The sequence below is a fragment of the Capsella rubella genome, unplaced genomic scaffold, assembly GCF_000375325.1.
Source record: "Capsella rubella cultivar Monte Gargano unplaced genomic scaffold, Caprub1_0 scaffold_4, whole genome shotgun sequence".
Lineage (NCBI taxonomy): Eukaryota > Viridiplantae > Streptophyta > Magnoliopsida > Brassicales > Brassicaceae > Capsella > Capsella rubella.
In genome coordinates, this window is record NW_006238920.1 from 1,695,668 (window position 1) to 1,711,054 (window position 15,387).

At 34.4% G+C, this 15,387-nt stretch overlaps 3 protein-coding genes across 4 annotated transcripts; 1 reads left to right on the plus strand and 2 right to left on the minus strand.

The window, feature by feature from the left end:
* Nucleotides 1–1,137: 1,137 nt before the first annotated feature.
* Nucleotides 1,138–2,108, minus strand: LOC17889436 (auxin-responsive protein SAUR50). The gene has a single exon (XM_006295683.2). It carries the CDS (start codon nt 1,885–1,887, stop codon nt 1,348–1,350), a length of 540 nt encoding a protein of 179 aa, XP_006295745.1. The 5' UTR covers nt 1,888–2,108; the 3' UTR covers nt 1,138–1,347.
* A 1,783-nt stretch (nt 2,109–3,891) lies between these two features.
* LOC17889855 (protein MLP1) lies at nt 3,892–7,387 on the plus strand. 2 transcript variants are annotated; one of them, XR_002834236.1, is made up of 14 exons: nt 3,892–4,186; nt 4,278–4,405; nt 4,538–4,609; nt 4,702–4,815; nt 5,148–5,216; nt 5,304–5,414; nt 5,490–5,552; nt 5,631–5,693; nt 5,767–5,922; nt 6,031–6,186; nt 6,298–6,378; nt 6,466–6,527; nt 6,657–6,785; nt 7,090–7,387. XR_002834236.1 is itself a non-coding variant. In XM_023784057.1 (13 exons), exons 1-13 carry the CDS (start codon nt 4,018–4,020, stop codon nt 6,733–6,735), a joined length of 1,323 nt encoding a protein of 440 aa, XP_023639825.1. In that variant the 5' UTR covers nt 3,892–4,017; the 3' UTR covers nt 6,736–6,786. The 2 variants fall into 2 exon arrangements, 1 of the variants encoding a protein (XP_023639825.1); XM_023784057.1 differs by lacking the exon at nt 7,090–7,387 and having other exon boundaries at nt 6,657–6,786.
* Nucleotides 7,388–7,442: 55 nt separating this feature from the next.
* On the minus strand, nt 7,443–10,722 carry LOC17887849 (protein CUP-SHAPED COTYLEDON 1). Its single transcript, XM_006296276.2, has 4 exons — nt 10,639–10,722; nt 10,250–10,477; nt 8,333–8,604; nt 7,443–8,162 (listed from the first exon to the last, which is right to left on the minus strand). Exons 2-4 carry the CDS (start codon nt 10,434–10,436, stop codon nt 7,665–7,667), a joined length of 957 nt encoding a protein of 318 aa, XP_006296338.1. The 5' UTR covers nt 10,437–10,477; nt 10,639–10,722; the 3' UTR covers nt 7,443–7,664.
* Nucleotides 10,723–15,387: the final 4,665 nt, after the last annotated feature.

Here is a 15,387-nt window from a genome sequence, read left to right on the forward strand (position 1 = left end):
TGGTTTGTTCTTGTTAATTTGCTGCTGGATCTTGCTGTCTTTTTTAGAACCTGCAACTCTCATTCTCCAAGTTACTTATTCATTATCCTCGATATCAGCTTCAGGAGATAAATGCACATGTATTAGGAGTTAGTTTTGATTAGATGGTATTAAACCTTAGGTACAGATGTCATGTGGCGTTTTCCGGTTTATCAGATCTCTATGTTTATGTTTTGACTTTGACCCTCATTAATCATTTGGCAGAGAACCAACATGTGGTATCATGAACATCGTTCCCTCTCCTTCTTGCATTTTCTTTGGTTTAGGGGATTGTTAAATCAGTCCTTTTGATTTGCCGTACCCTTTTGATTTGCATGTGATCACAATAATGGAGCTACTTAATTTTACATGAGAATATTCCTGTGACTCTGCTATTAGCTTATTATATTACTAAGTATTCTTATTATAGCTTTAGCTTCCGTAAGAGAAGCTTAGGATACCGTACCTTAGCCTTGGAATAGTTTAATAAACCACATTCCACTTGGTGATTAAAAGTACAATTCCGCAATTATTGTTATGATTACATTATCCTATTATTCTAAATCTCTGATTACTTTAACATAACTACAACTACCATTCACATGGTTGTTCCGGAAACAACGCAAACTGCAAAAATTCAAACATGAACCATTCTCTCTTTCTTCATAGGCATATAGCATTTTGGATTCTCGTGAGTTTGATTTCTGCTATAATGCGTGTGACTCGTTTCTCCTCTTGTTTCATTAGGTTCTATATACTGAGATAAAAATCAACCTGTACAGTTTCCAAACTAACAACATCTTCGGTTACCATGAATTATCTTGCTGATGTGAAATGGTTCTACGGACTTGTGTTGTAAGTGCAGATGAATAGATTACAAAGGATTTAAAAAAAGTTGTGTGTTAAAGTTCAAATATCGTTTTTGCCTGATTCACTTATACAGTATGTGATCTGTTCTTGTACCATGATGCTACTGCATTTTTCATCAGTAATAGATATTAGATCAATGGCGTCGTGGGTTCTTGTGAGAAATTCCACCAGAGCAGAGAAAGAAGAAAGAGTCATTATAAGTTTTCATCAGTCAGAGGTTACCACAACATAAGTCAAAAACAGAGCAGAGAAAAAATAAATAGTCTTAAGGAATAGAGGTCATCATAATAGTTTCAATGATCCGTTTGTACATTCCATTATTCAGAAATATCTTCTCTTACTAAGAAGTTTTGAAGCACACAAATCCATATTCCTAGAGAAAAAGTGGGAATAAGCAGAATGGCTCAAGTCAATACAAGAGGAGGAAGAAGAAAATGCAGAAGCAAGAAATGAACAAAACTATCTGCACATTGGGATGTTGTGAGGTTGGTGTGCAGGAGTCCGAGGACAATCAGATGGATGCCGGTAGCTCGTCTTATCATCTGCTGCTGCATTGAACTTACACTCCTGCTTAGCTGTTGTTGTCGTCACCAGGTACCCTTCGTTCTTCTCCTCCATTATCTTCAATATACTCTCGAAAACCGAAACTTCACACGGAATCCTCAAGACACCGGCTTGTTGAAACCCAAACTCTTCTTCTGCCTCACGTAAAAGAACATAAAAAGCTTGGTGGCGAAGGTACTCTGTTGGTATAGTGTACCTCTTATTCTCTAACCCGACCGTGACAGCTAGATATCCTTTAGGAACAGCTGTTGCATCTGTAAATGACAATGTCCTCTTCAGAAACTTGATGCTCTTGCTACCTCCACCATTGTTATTGTTCTCTTCAGTGGTATTGTTGTTGGCTGCTTTTGATGCAATAGCTTGTTTTCGCCATTTCTTGAGGATCTGTTGAAGCTTAACGATCTCTCTGATCTTGTTGGACTTCTTGGCTTCCATGGGGGAGATAGAAGACACAAGACAAGAAATGGGGTTTGGTACTATGTTATGTTTATGTGATGGTTTAGCGTTTGTCTCTTTCAATGTGTAGTGATGAGGACGTGATGGATTATGAGAGTTGGAGATATATAGAGTTAGTGGACCGTCTAATTTAATTAATAGCAGAGTTAGAGGTTAATTGTTTTTTATGATTAAAAATATTGAGCTAATCATATGCTTTGGGGTTATTTTAATGATTCTAAACCAATAGCAGCTAACAAACAAAATTAAATAACTTAACGTAAAGTCCCAATAGCAGCTTTGGTGATGGATGCAAAGTGGCTCATTGAATGGTTAAAGTCTCCATCTGTCTTTGGGGTGTTCTAGCCTCTGGTGTGGCTCATTAAAGAGAAGTGTGACACCTTTGTATCTGTTGGTTTCTTCAGCTCGAAACATGGTTCTTCCTTATTTCTTATCTGCCTAAGCCTCTTCAGCTGCCCGGTGGTGGGAATGGTTCGACATGGCGGCAAGGGTCGTCGGTTAACAAATCTTGTGTCCTAAGAAAGTAATGGACACACAGTAGGAAAATATCATCATCCCAAGGTCTTGGAACCGGATTTGAAAAGTTAGGTTGGGTCTGGTTTCGGGTTGACTCGATTGGTCCTATAAGGATCTAGCGATTGGGCTTGATTATACAACAAATAAAGCCCATTAATAATCTCCACACGGCCCAACTATTGTTTCTTTTCCCCCGCAATGAAGTCATCGTACGACTGTACTACCTACCCTTAGCCATTGAGCCTTGTGCACGCACATGTGCAAGTGAAACTCAAAAACAATTACATTACATAATGTTTTTAACTTAATTTATTTCTACGATTAGTTTTAATACAATTAATTTCAATAATGTAAATGAGGGAAATTATCAAGAAAAAAAAATGAGGGAAATTATTAAGATTTTGTATAAAAAATAATATTTAACCTTTAATTAACAAAAACATTAGCAAGTGGGCTAGAGGTAACCTTCTCACCAGATTTAGGTTCGAATCCGGTCTCTTTTAGAGAAACTTATAATTTGTAACGATGACAAGAAAAAAAATTAACAATAACATTTCATGTTTCTAATTAACCGTCATATAATTATCACATAATTATTATTTTCATCAAAAATAGTAAGACATATTAATACAAAATACTAGCCCTGGGCACGAAGCGAATATTCGGAAAATTTGTGATATTTGTGATTTGCTTCGCTTTGACCGAATAGTTGATTTTGCTATTTGCTTCGCTTCGTAAATTTTCGAGTATTCGGAACTTCGAATATTCAAATATTTTTCGTAATATTTGCGAATTACTTGCTTCACTTCGCTTCGACCCATCTAATTTTTTTAAAAACTAAAAACATATAGTACACAAATATAAAGTACAAAATATGAGATATTAGAGGTTCTTGTTTGACATGTTTTCAAAATAAGAAGAAAATGTAACCACCATCCATAGAATTCTCACATTTTATTTTTAATATTGATTTTCTAATAAAGTTTTATTTGCTTAAGAACAACATTTAGCAAAAAAACCAACGGACCAAAATATAATAATTTGAATAATAAGCCTATAAGATATATACCCAAATCTATAAATACACATATTATATATATATATATTATAAAATGATTTATATTAATACATATATATATAAATATACGAAGCGAAGCGGATATTCGACACTAAGAAAATCAATATTTGTTATTTGCTTCGGTTTTTACGAATACTATATTTTCATATTTGATTCGGTTCAATATCTTATAGATTTTGAATTTTTCGAATCGAATCGAAACGAATCTAACGAATATTTTGCACAGGGCTACAAAGTGTCTTTATACTTTTTACTTTACCTTCAGGAGTAAGTTTTCTTTTCCATATCCTGAGAATATCGCCACGTGTCAGTCACGAAACCACATTCTCATCACACACAGACCAAAAAAAACTTGTCGTCTTTCTCCAATCATCAAAAAAGAAAGAAAACCAAAAAAAAAAAAAACAAATCGGTGTGTGTTCAATTTTGATCAAACAACGAAAAATCTCTGTGTTGTTGGCAAATCTCCGGCGAGATCATCTTCTTTGTTTTTATTAGTACAGTGTTTTTCCGACATGGCTGCCGCGAAACTCGTGGCTTTGTTACTATTTCTCGCCTTGGTTTTCAATTTCACCGTTTGTGTCTTTGCCGACGCTGGAATCGACGGCGGCGAAGTAACGAAACCCCGATCCGACGGTGGTGAAATCGAATTGGATCAGCTTAATGCTAAAATCCGTGCCCTAGGTTACACTCGGAATCTTACAGTTACTTCGATTTTGGTGAAAACTTGCGAATTCTCAATTTGATTTTTGTCGTTTTTTTTGGTTTGGTGAAGAATCTCAAATTGATGAGAAAACCAAAGAACTTAAAGGGAGAGAGGAGTTAGTAGCAGAGAAGGAGAAGCTTCTTCAAGAGAAGCAAGACAAAGTTGCTTCTTTGGAGACTGAGGTTTCATCTCTAAGGGTATGCAATATGCATGCATCTTATTATAGTATTGTCTCACTTCAATTTTTTCCTTGTTCAGTCATCTTTGTGTAGATTTGTAATCTTGCTTTCATTTTTGGAGTCATTGATTGTTTTTTTTTTCTTCATTAGAAAAAAGGTTCATCAGATTCTGTGGAACTGTTGAGTAAAGCTCAAGCACGAGCTGATGAATTAGAGAAGCAGGTTAGATCTTTATTTTGAGAACTCAACTTGTATGTGTATGTTACTTGCTAAGTTCTTACTTTCAAGTTCCAACATTATACTTCTGAATTCAGGTTGAGGTACTCAAGAACTTTCTGGAGCAAAAGGACAAGGAGAAAGAATCGACAGAAGCGCGGAGTATTGCAGCCGAGAAAAAGCTGAATGAATTGAACTCGAGAGTGGAGAAAGTATGTTCTTTACATCCCTTGGTTCCTTTTCTCGTGACACACTTTATTATCATTTATATAGCTTCATTGTAGGGCAAAGTAATCGATTCTTCTTATTTTATCTACCTTGTTTTATCTTTTGCTGGACTTGGTTAAGATTTTAAGTAAATTGAATGTTACCAGCACTGAGTCTCGTGGTTTGGTCTTTCCTTTGGAGTTTTTGTGTCCTAGTTATATTATTGTTCTGCAGGACAACTCCTTTTTATTGTCAATGTTTGGTTTCAATTTAGAAACTGGAATTGTATGCATGTGTGCTTTTTGTTTTTGTCAAATTTAACAAGATAGTCCTGCAGCTTCACAAGACAAAAGAAGAGCAGAAGAGCAAAATTCGAAAACTTGAGCGAGCTCTTAAAATTTCAGAGGTATGATGATGCTCATGGATTAAGTTTAGTTATCCTCGACTTTGGTTTCTGTCATCAATTTTTAATCTTATCAAACTTAACTTATAGGAAGAAATGCTGCGGACAAAGCATGAAGCAACCACAAAGGCTAGGGAACTGATGGACGTTCATGGTGCATGGCTTCCTCCTTGGCTTGTTGTACACTGGACTAAATTTCAGGTAATTAGAGTCTATCTCTTACAACTTCTGGCACAATATATTTTCTCAACTAATATCGACACTTTCTGGACTCAGACTGTTGCTGGGATACATTGGGACGCCCACGGAAAACCAGTTATGGAGAAAGTAACTCATAAGGTACTGTTTATCCATCTGAATGGTGATACATGTCTATTGAAGGAAATTTTTTTCTAATTAAGTTTGATTTTTTATTAGGTGACACATGCGAAAAATCAAGCTGACAAATGGGCTAAACCACACATAGCTAATATTAAAAATGTAAGCAGCTTACAGCCAATGTGTATTAACTCATGTGGCTCTTATGGTTATACTTATGCAATTTTATTTCCAGAAATATATTCCAGCCATAAAAGAGACTGTTAAAACACATGTTGAGCCACACGTGCAAACACTATCTACCAAAGCGAAAGAGGCTTACCATGCTTCCAAGACTGCAGTTACCCCACATATTGTTAAATTTCAAGGACATGTAGATCCCTATTACCAGGTGAAGTTTTTGTTTCTTTTTCCATCTATTAATTTTCTTGTATATTAATCTTTCAGCATCAACGTTGATGACAATATCTACTTAATGCGTTTTGTTTTTGCTTTCCAGGAGGCTAAAAAGTTTAGCAAGCCATATGTTGATCAAGTAGCCACGGCCACAAAACCACATGTTGATAAGGTGAGAGCTACCATGAAGCCTTACACAAAGAAGGCTATTCACTTCTACAAAGAGTTCCTAAAATCTGCCTCAACGTATCACCATCAGGTCAGAATGGGAAGCACGGTGTATATTAGATGGATATTCTAGTTATGAATACTACCATTTCTAAAGGAATATGTTGTGTGTTTAAGCTGATAAGTGTGTCTATCTGTGAAGCTTCAAGCCAATGTCGAAAGCAAATTGAAGAGCCATGAGCTGTTGGAACCTTTTGCCACCAAAGAGTTCATTTGGTTTACGGTATGTTTTCTGGTCTTGCACTCTAAGACACAATGCTTTTTTGTTGTTTTGCCTCTCAACCAAAAATTTGAAAACTGTTCACTGCAGGCCTCTGCTTTGTTGGCATTACCCATCTTCATAGTATACAGATTTCTGTGTTCGCTCGTCTGGCAAGTTACTTAAAACCAAATCATTATATATAAGATATTACTTACTTTCATTATATTGTTCTCTAATTTTCATAGATACTTTGATACCACCAAATGACCTTTAGTTGGTATGTTATATGTTTATTGTAGCACAAAGACAAAGAAACCTTCCCGGCAGCCTCATCACAATACTCGCCGTAAGGCCAAAAGGGGTCATTCTGATAAGTGAAGTCGCATGCAGGCCTCAGTTGTCGCTTCCTCGTACTATAAATATTAGAGGTACATCTCACATTCTGCTTAAATACGCAGTCGCAGAATGGATCATAAACAAAGAATATGTAGTCGCTGGATAGGTCGATTAAGTCATAGGCCAGGTCAGAACTTACTATCTATAGACTTGAGTCTGTTTGATGTTTGATGTTTGATGTATGGATAGTGTGTCCCGTTTCTGAATCCTAGTCCTTATGTTAAATCCAAAACGCTGTCATATAGTGTTAAAAGCTATTCATGACTAGTGACTGAGGTTTAAACGTTGGAATGATTTGTGTCAAGCTGTCTTGACCTTTTCTCTATGCTCTTGCAGGTAAAGACGGATTTTGATGCGTTCTCTTTGAGCCTCAGCAACAGTCTATATGTTTTCTTCGTTATGTATGGAAAGAAACAGCTTATGTTAGAGGTATCTTATGGTTTAAGCTCGCTGTGCAAAGGTGTTTCTTCACTCTCTATCTATCTCTCTCTCTCTCTGTTTTTGAGATGCCTTTTGGATATAAAATTTTCAGTCTTTTTATACAGAGAAGATTAGACATCTAGAGGAAATCTAGTAAAGGCTTGGTTTGTGTATTTTGTGATTTATGTGGATAATAGATTTGGGACTTGCTCCATTACTCTTTCAAAAGCTATCTTTTTGAAACTTATTACTCAAATATCAAAATCAAATTTGGTGGAATTGTTACAGCTTTTTATTTTATTTGGAACTAAAAATCATAAGAGTCACACCATAATTGGCTTGACTAGTCTTAGATTCTTGATATCTTCCTAGAATAGGTAAACAAATGCAATAATAAAAACAAACAAAAAAGTTTTACCAACAAGTGAATGGGAATTTTCTTCCGAATGCAAACAATGTAAGAACCATAACTTAAAACTGACAATTACCGATCAATAAGATGGCCAGTATCCATCCAAGTCCATGCACTGGCTCATCTCCACATTTCCAAACCCGTTTTCGCCATTGAACGAACCGCTAACCGCTGCAACATCCTCGAGCGACACAACAGGAGGCGGCTGGACCAGTGCACCGCCAAGGTTGAGATTGAGCCCTGAGATTGGCATGTGGTTATAGTTCATCAGCTGCTGATGATGAGCAGAGTCCATGGTGGTGCTTGTGGAGGCACGGAAGACTCTTGAAAGCTCGGCTAAGTGAACCGCGTTAGCCATGAGAGATTGGTTGATATTGAGGCTCGGGTGTGGTTGCAGATGTGGTGGGAGTTGAAGGAGGTCTGATGAGTAACTAGGATTATTGTTGTTGGTTAATAGTATTGAGGCTCTTGCGTGGTTTTGGTTGTGGTTGTGACTTGTGCTGCTGCTACTGCTGCTTATGTATTTCTTGGTTGCTTCTGTTTTCTTGAATACTCTACACACTACCCACTCGTCTTGCTGCATATACATGTTACATCATGGACAACGAAATAAGAATTATTAAGTTTATATATATGTTCATCTTGTGAAACAAGTTGGTTCAATTTGTGATTAGTGAAAACACTTAACCCTAGTGTAAATATTATAAACATTAAATCATAACCATGATAAAATAAGAATTATAATACCTTGGAGGTTCTATATGAGGACTTGGAGTGAAGTCGATACTCATGCATGACCCAACTAGTCTTCTCCCCACGAGGAGCTCTTCCTCTGTAGAAGACCAAAGTCTTCTTCATCCCGACCAACTCCGAGGTTGTGCTGTTGAATATCTCTTTGTCTTTACCTGTGGTTTTCCAATATCCTGTATTCGTCGCCCTATTCGTCCTCACTCCCGTCGGGTACTTACGGTCCCGGAGGCTGAAGAAGTACCATTCTTTTCCTCCCATTTTGGCCTTCTCTATCAACAATTCACTCAAACAGAAACTTTTGTGAATAACTCGCAACATTAACTAATATATAAAATTTGACTAATAAATATCGTAAAAAAAAAAACAAAATATTTCGCAAAATATTTCGTATCAAAATGTTTTTGCTTCTGTAATCTAGGATAATGTATTATTTATGTGACGATTGATCTAAGTAACTCTTTAAAAGGATTTGTATTGTTGTTCTGATCAGGGGCGGAGGTAGGGTAGTGGTACGAGGGTCAATTGACCCTGGTGAATTTTTTAAATTTTATGTATTTTTAGGAAAAATATCAAATTGACCCTTGTAATATAACACAATTGACCCCTATAAATTTTTTTAATAACATAATTAATTATTATAATTTGTTTTTGACCCTCATGATCCGATTTTCTAGCTCCGCCACTGGTTCTGATGATAGCTAGATCGATAGTAAATATAACGAAATAAATTATAATATAGTGGAAACGTTTTAGTTGAATATTTTGTTACGTTGTTAAGTTATTTTTTAAAACGTGAACGAAAATTTCATAAATATAATGAACGGTAAGAAAATAATACAGTTGTTTTTCTATATAAATGAAAACGTAAATAAGTATACTATATATACGAAATTTTGTGGATTATTGAATATTTTTGTTATCTTAGTCTCGGTTCAGTTTGGAACCAAAGACATTTGAAACAAAAGATAATGTTAGTTTATCAATCAGGATTATAGATGGAACTAAAGACAAAACAAAGTAGATGAGAAATTAACGTACGTACGGTAGTGAATGCATGACTTGGGTTCATGTAATGTAACTAATGTTTGTTAGGAAAACTTCATCGTGTGACTTTCTATTTTAAACACTTAACGTTACTCTTTTCTCTCTTTATATACGGATCTTTTTTTAAGGAAACTTAAAACTATTCCATAGATTTATAGTAAAATACCTTGACAAGAAAATTATATATGTATTACGTACATGATTACATCTATATATCTAGCATTCACTATTTTATGGTAGATAGAAGAAAAAGACTTTTGTAGATTGTGGAAGCTAGGGATATGTAACATATACACAAAGGAATTACAACCAATGTACATTCGTTTTGTTTTGCACTAATTAGTCGACTTAATTACGATTAGTAATCAAGGATATATACTCATGATGATATTATTGCATTTTCGTAAGGAGGAATATTATATATATAGTGGGTGTAATGAACTTTTAGATGCTTCCCAATATAGAAAGATCATTTTACCATATGAATGATCATATCTTGTCCAGTATAACTACATACACACACTTACGTGTATACGTATACAATTAGGATGTACTCAATACGCATTCACATAAAAATTGGCATATTCTTAATACTTCATGATTCATTTATTCACTTATAACATGTTACTCATGTATGTATACCATATGCTTAAAGTAGAAGAAACACAAATATTTGGTTTTAATGTTGAAATGGCTTCGGATATTTTCTAACCCAAATAAATTAGGTCATATATACCAATTTTGAATAAAAATCAACGATGTATATCAATATGTATAACTATATTGATACACATATACTCATAGAGATATGAACATATATGTGATCTTTATGTGTGTGTATGAAGAAAAGATTAAGAGTAATCAACGTACCAGGAAGCTCCCATGGTTCTGACTTGTTGAGATCAACGTCGGCGATTGCTTTGCCGGTGAAGTTTTGATCGGCGATCTTATTAACCAAGTAATACGAAATTAGCTCCTCGTCGGTGGGATGAAATCTGAAACCCGGCGGCAAAGCTTCTTCTTCTTTCTTCTGCTGTTGGTGATCTCCTTGTTCCATTTTATATGATGTTTAGTCCAGATCCAAGAACCTTTCTATATCTGCTTGAAACACACATATAGTTACATGTTTAAGATTCACCATCCTTGAGTATACGAGAGGACATAGATCCTAACGTTCTAATAATGGAAGAATAAATATGATAGAAGAAAAACAACAAGAAAAATATGATAAGTCGTATAGGGTGAGATATTGAGCTTACTTGTATGGAAGATGAAAAAACGAGACAACCAAAACTTTTATGAGATTAGGGTTTTGGTGGTATTTATATATCAAGGAGACAGGGATGACTTGCGACTATTCTATGGAGGAAAATATGAAGGAAGAAGAAGAGAAAAAAAGATGAAGGAAGAAGACAAAGAGTAGGTTTTATATATTTTATTTACTTTCTTATTACTTTGGTCGTGCATGTGATTAAAAAACAATTATTGTACAATTATTCTAACACGGTTTTTGCCTTTATATTGATTAATTTCTAAAAGATAGTTACACATATATGATCAATTCTAAGTTATGTTGGCATGTTTATGAAACCTAATTACCATCCAAGTTTGAAAGACATATATATTTTTGAAATGAAGACTACTTTGTAAGAATTTTACATTTCGGTGTTTAATATGTGATTATTTATAAAATAATTAAAGCTAGATTGAGTAGAAATGATAATGTAGAAATTAATAATAGAAGAGGAAAATGTGGAAGAGAGAGTGTGCATGAAGCTCTCACCTAATAAGGGTCTTCAAGTACAAGGTACATGCAACTTAACCCCTCACGTCCAAATTTTATCCTTTGTTTATTTTGTGTAGTTGGTCAAGAAATTCTCCATTTAGTGTGTATCCATCTTACCTTATACATTCATACACATCCATAAGTGTGTGTCTCCTTCTATATACATATACGAGGTAATTACGTGTTGGTGTGTCGTATCTCTCACAATCCAGTTCATTTTGTTCCTAGGCTCGTCCTCATTTCAAAATGTTCCGAATTGTTTTATATGACTGGCTTGCAAATGAACCAATGGTCAATGATTAAAGAGTCAAAATAGTCTAGATCTTATAATTACTACTTTGTGATTTAATTTTTACAAATATTCAAATGGTACATAATACTACGAAAATGTTTCCAAGCTAGAGGTGGACGGTGGAATTATATGGAGGTGTTTATTTACCTAATTATAGAGTCAGATTCTTCATTTACAATATGGCCTCGTCTGTGGGAGAAAAGTGTTGAGTGTACTCTTGGTAATAGTATATATAGAACTACTATAGTTAAGCTCATGTTGATACTAAGTTTTGTGTTCAATTAATTCTTCATACTCATAAACACTTAATCCGACCTTAGTTTATGATACATAAGTTGACTTTAACTAATTGTAATCACTTAGCCTGAGCTTAATTCGTAACAGAAGTTGAGTGTATTTTGTAGTTAATTACTTTTAGTCTAATCTCAGCTTGCGACATAAAATGAGTTTACCTAAGATATATATTAGTACATGGATGAGTGTTTTGTAATTGTAGTTTCCTTCAATAGTATCTTTAAGGATTTCATTTGATCATTCAACAACCTGTAGATTAATTTGCTCCAATACTAATTGGGAAATCAAACCTAGTACTTTAGGGTAGTCTCACTTCGAGACCATTTGGTATAAAACTTTTAATGTATAACCATAATTATTTTTTACGGTCCAAATATTGCGGACACAATATTGGTTCCCCCTAAACACTTTTCCAAGTTGTCGTAAGAGTATTATAATTTTTCCCGACCAAAAAAAAGCGTACATACTAATTCCGGTTTGACTAACTAGTAATATAACTTGAAACAAAAACAACAACATAACTTGGAAGGCTTTATGAACATTTACATATATGCTCATAATTAGAAACAATTAAGTCGTCAAAAGTACATACAAGAAATTCTTGAACAATAGAGGTTATATAGTAAAAGACATCTAATATTTCATAAAATAGAGCATTTGTATAATAGTTATCGCAATTATCACTTAAACTATAAAACTATCTAATTTTTAGACCTTTTTCGTTGAAATTACATTAGAATATTATAATTTTATGAGATGAAAAATAGACACGAAAATTATACTTTGAGAAGATATATATTATAGTATTTTAATTCCCTCATCATATTCGTAGTCTTCCAGAAAAAAATATGAGCTAAGCTAGGGTTTAACTTATCAAACACTTCAAGTAAAGAAAACGAAATGCGTCTATATAATCAACGACGACGACGAATGTCCCGATCATTAAGGAACCTACCGTTCTTTGTACATTTCAGTCTTAATGTTTCCTCCGAAGCTATCAATGTTACGTATATAACGATTTTTTAAAATTAAGAAATTAGTAAAAAAGATTGTTATAATCTGTTTACAGTTCAAGATTTTCAAATGTTAAGATATACTCACTCGTACAAGAAACTACGACACATTCATCTCATCCATCATCATATCATCATCCTTCGCGTGTGTATTATTGGCCAAACAGTTTTGTTACGATAAGATTTATAGAAAGTGTAGCTTATTAAACAAGCTTAAGTAAATTTGCATTATCTAATACTAAAAATGGGTTAAAATGATTACAACGGTTCGAGCGGACAAAACTATTTATGGATCGAACCGCTTTCTATTAATCATTCACTAATTGAATTTGTAATGGTACGTTTCAAAAACACTAAAAAGAAACAGTCGCGGACCAACTACAGAGCGCTTTACATACGAATAGAATTGGTTTACCGTAATTCCTTGTCCGTCGTTTAAAAATAGAGTGGACTAAACCGCCGACAAATTTGTCTATTCCTTCCGTTATAACCAATCAAACCCAAATTCAGAACCATGCATGTTAATACAAAGAGACTCTAGCTCGAATTATAAATATTTTGAAGATTCCATTATATATATAATTTTAATAAATAATATTGTAGTGCACAAAAATATTGTATTGGATTCATTTTTGCATTCTATAGCAACTTTTATTTATTTTTAGAACAAAACTATTCTATCGTCTTTTAGTAATTATGAAAATTTGCATGGTGTACACCTACAATGATTATTACAACGTGACGTGATTGAATTTGATAATGTATACATATATATATATATATTTGTTTCTGAACGTTTCATATCCACTTCTGTGTGTGAAAGAGCGTTCATCGATGTTGTATCAAACGGACCCAATCATCACAACCTAAGCTCCACCTGTGGACCGTGGTTATATTACATGCATGTCGATATACAAGATTATAAGATACCCATTTTAACTTTTAAAAACTGTTTTTGACAATTTCATAAAAGAAACTAGTAAATTTGACGAGAAAAAATGTAATATATAATTATATATTATTAGTAAATTACAAGTTGAAATAAGCATATCTACTTAATCCAGAAAATGACACATTCATGGAAAAAAGGATTTGATTGATGCGAAAATCATGCTTGGTATGCTACTTGTAACACACTTCATATATAATTCTGGTATTTTTTACCGTACAATTATTATAAAAAAATAAAGAAAATTTTGTCTTTACCTAAATTTATAATTCTTTGTACAAATTTGCAAGCAACAATGTTTCGAGATGGACACGTACGTATATATACCTCAATCCCCAATAATGGTATTGACTTGCCTAAATTTCTTAGCTAAAGTTTGTGTTTCCAATTTCTATAAACACAGTTTCAAAGGTTTTAGAGTCTTTCAAAGGTCGTTTCAAAACCTTTGATTATCTTGATTAATGAACATCTTCATTATTCGATTATCAGCCTCTAACCAAACACCTTGTGTTAAGTTTAATCATTACGTGATGGTTACAATTTCGATTAGTACAATGATTATAACTAAATATCATATACTAACTATCGAAATTTAAAAAATGAAAAAATATTATATCGAATGCATTTGTGTTACAAGTTTCTTACTTTTGATATATAAAAATTGTTGTTTCTGTTGCTGACCGGTGGTGTTGACTATAATATACTTTAAATCTTTAACCAAAAAAAAAAGTACCCTAACTAAATTTATTACAAAAATACACAAATAATTTTAATTCTCTAAAAAGTATTTTCAATTATAATAATTTGGTTTTTTTTTAGTTTTTTTTTATCCGCATTATTACGGACAATATGTAACGCCCGTGTCTGCAAATCCGGGTGGTGTCGATCGACATCGTGGTCGGGTGTCGATCGACACTAGTAATTTTGGTTTTGACGTTTTAAGTTTTAAATTGTCGGTTCAATTGAGCCTTGGTTTGGGTTGGTTAACCATAGGTCGTGTTTAAAAGAGGGAAGGTCGTGTGTTGTCTCTTCCCAGTCGCTTTTTAACACTTACAGAGATAAAAAAAAAGGTTCTAGAGCTTCTGAGGGTTTTTGTGAGTCTTTGGTGGTGCTTGGTGGTGTTCTTGGTGGTTTAAGGCTAGTAGAGGCTAAATCCGTGTTGTGTGGTGTTAGAAGAGGCAGATCATTCCTTGTTCTTCTTTGTTTTCGTTGCTGTTTTTCTTGTTTAAAGAGGTGAGTGCGTGACTATGGCTTATCTAAGCGTTAAGATTACATGATTTGTGTTTATGTGACTTGTGAATTGAATCCTTTGTGTTTGTGATGTTTTCTGGTGTTTGTGCGGCCTTATGTGATTGTTATTGGGTTGTGTCGTCGTGGGAGGTGATGTGTGGGTGCTATAGGGATTCTTTGGTGGCTAAGATCGTCGTTGGATGCGTTTCAGGGGGTGTGTGTCGACCGACACCAGGAGGGTGTCGATCGTCACCATTCGATTGATCGAAGTGCAGTTTGGTGGTGTCGATCGACACCAGATTTTGGTGTCGACCGACACCTGTTTTTGGTAGTGTCGACCGACACCAGTGTGGTGGTGTCGACCGACACCAGTTTTCTGTGAGCGATAGTTGTGCTTTTGATTGCCTGTTTTGGCTGTTTGTGACATTGTTGTTGTATGGATTA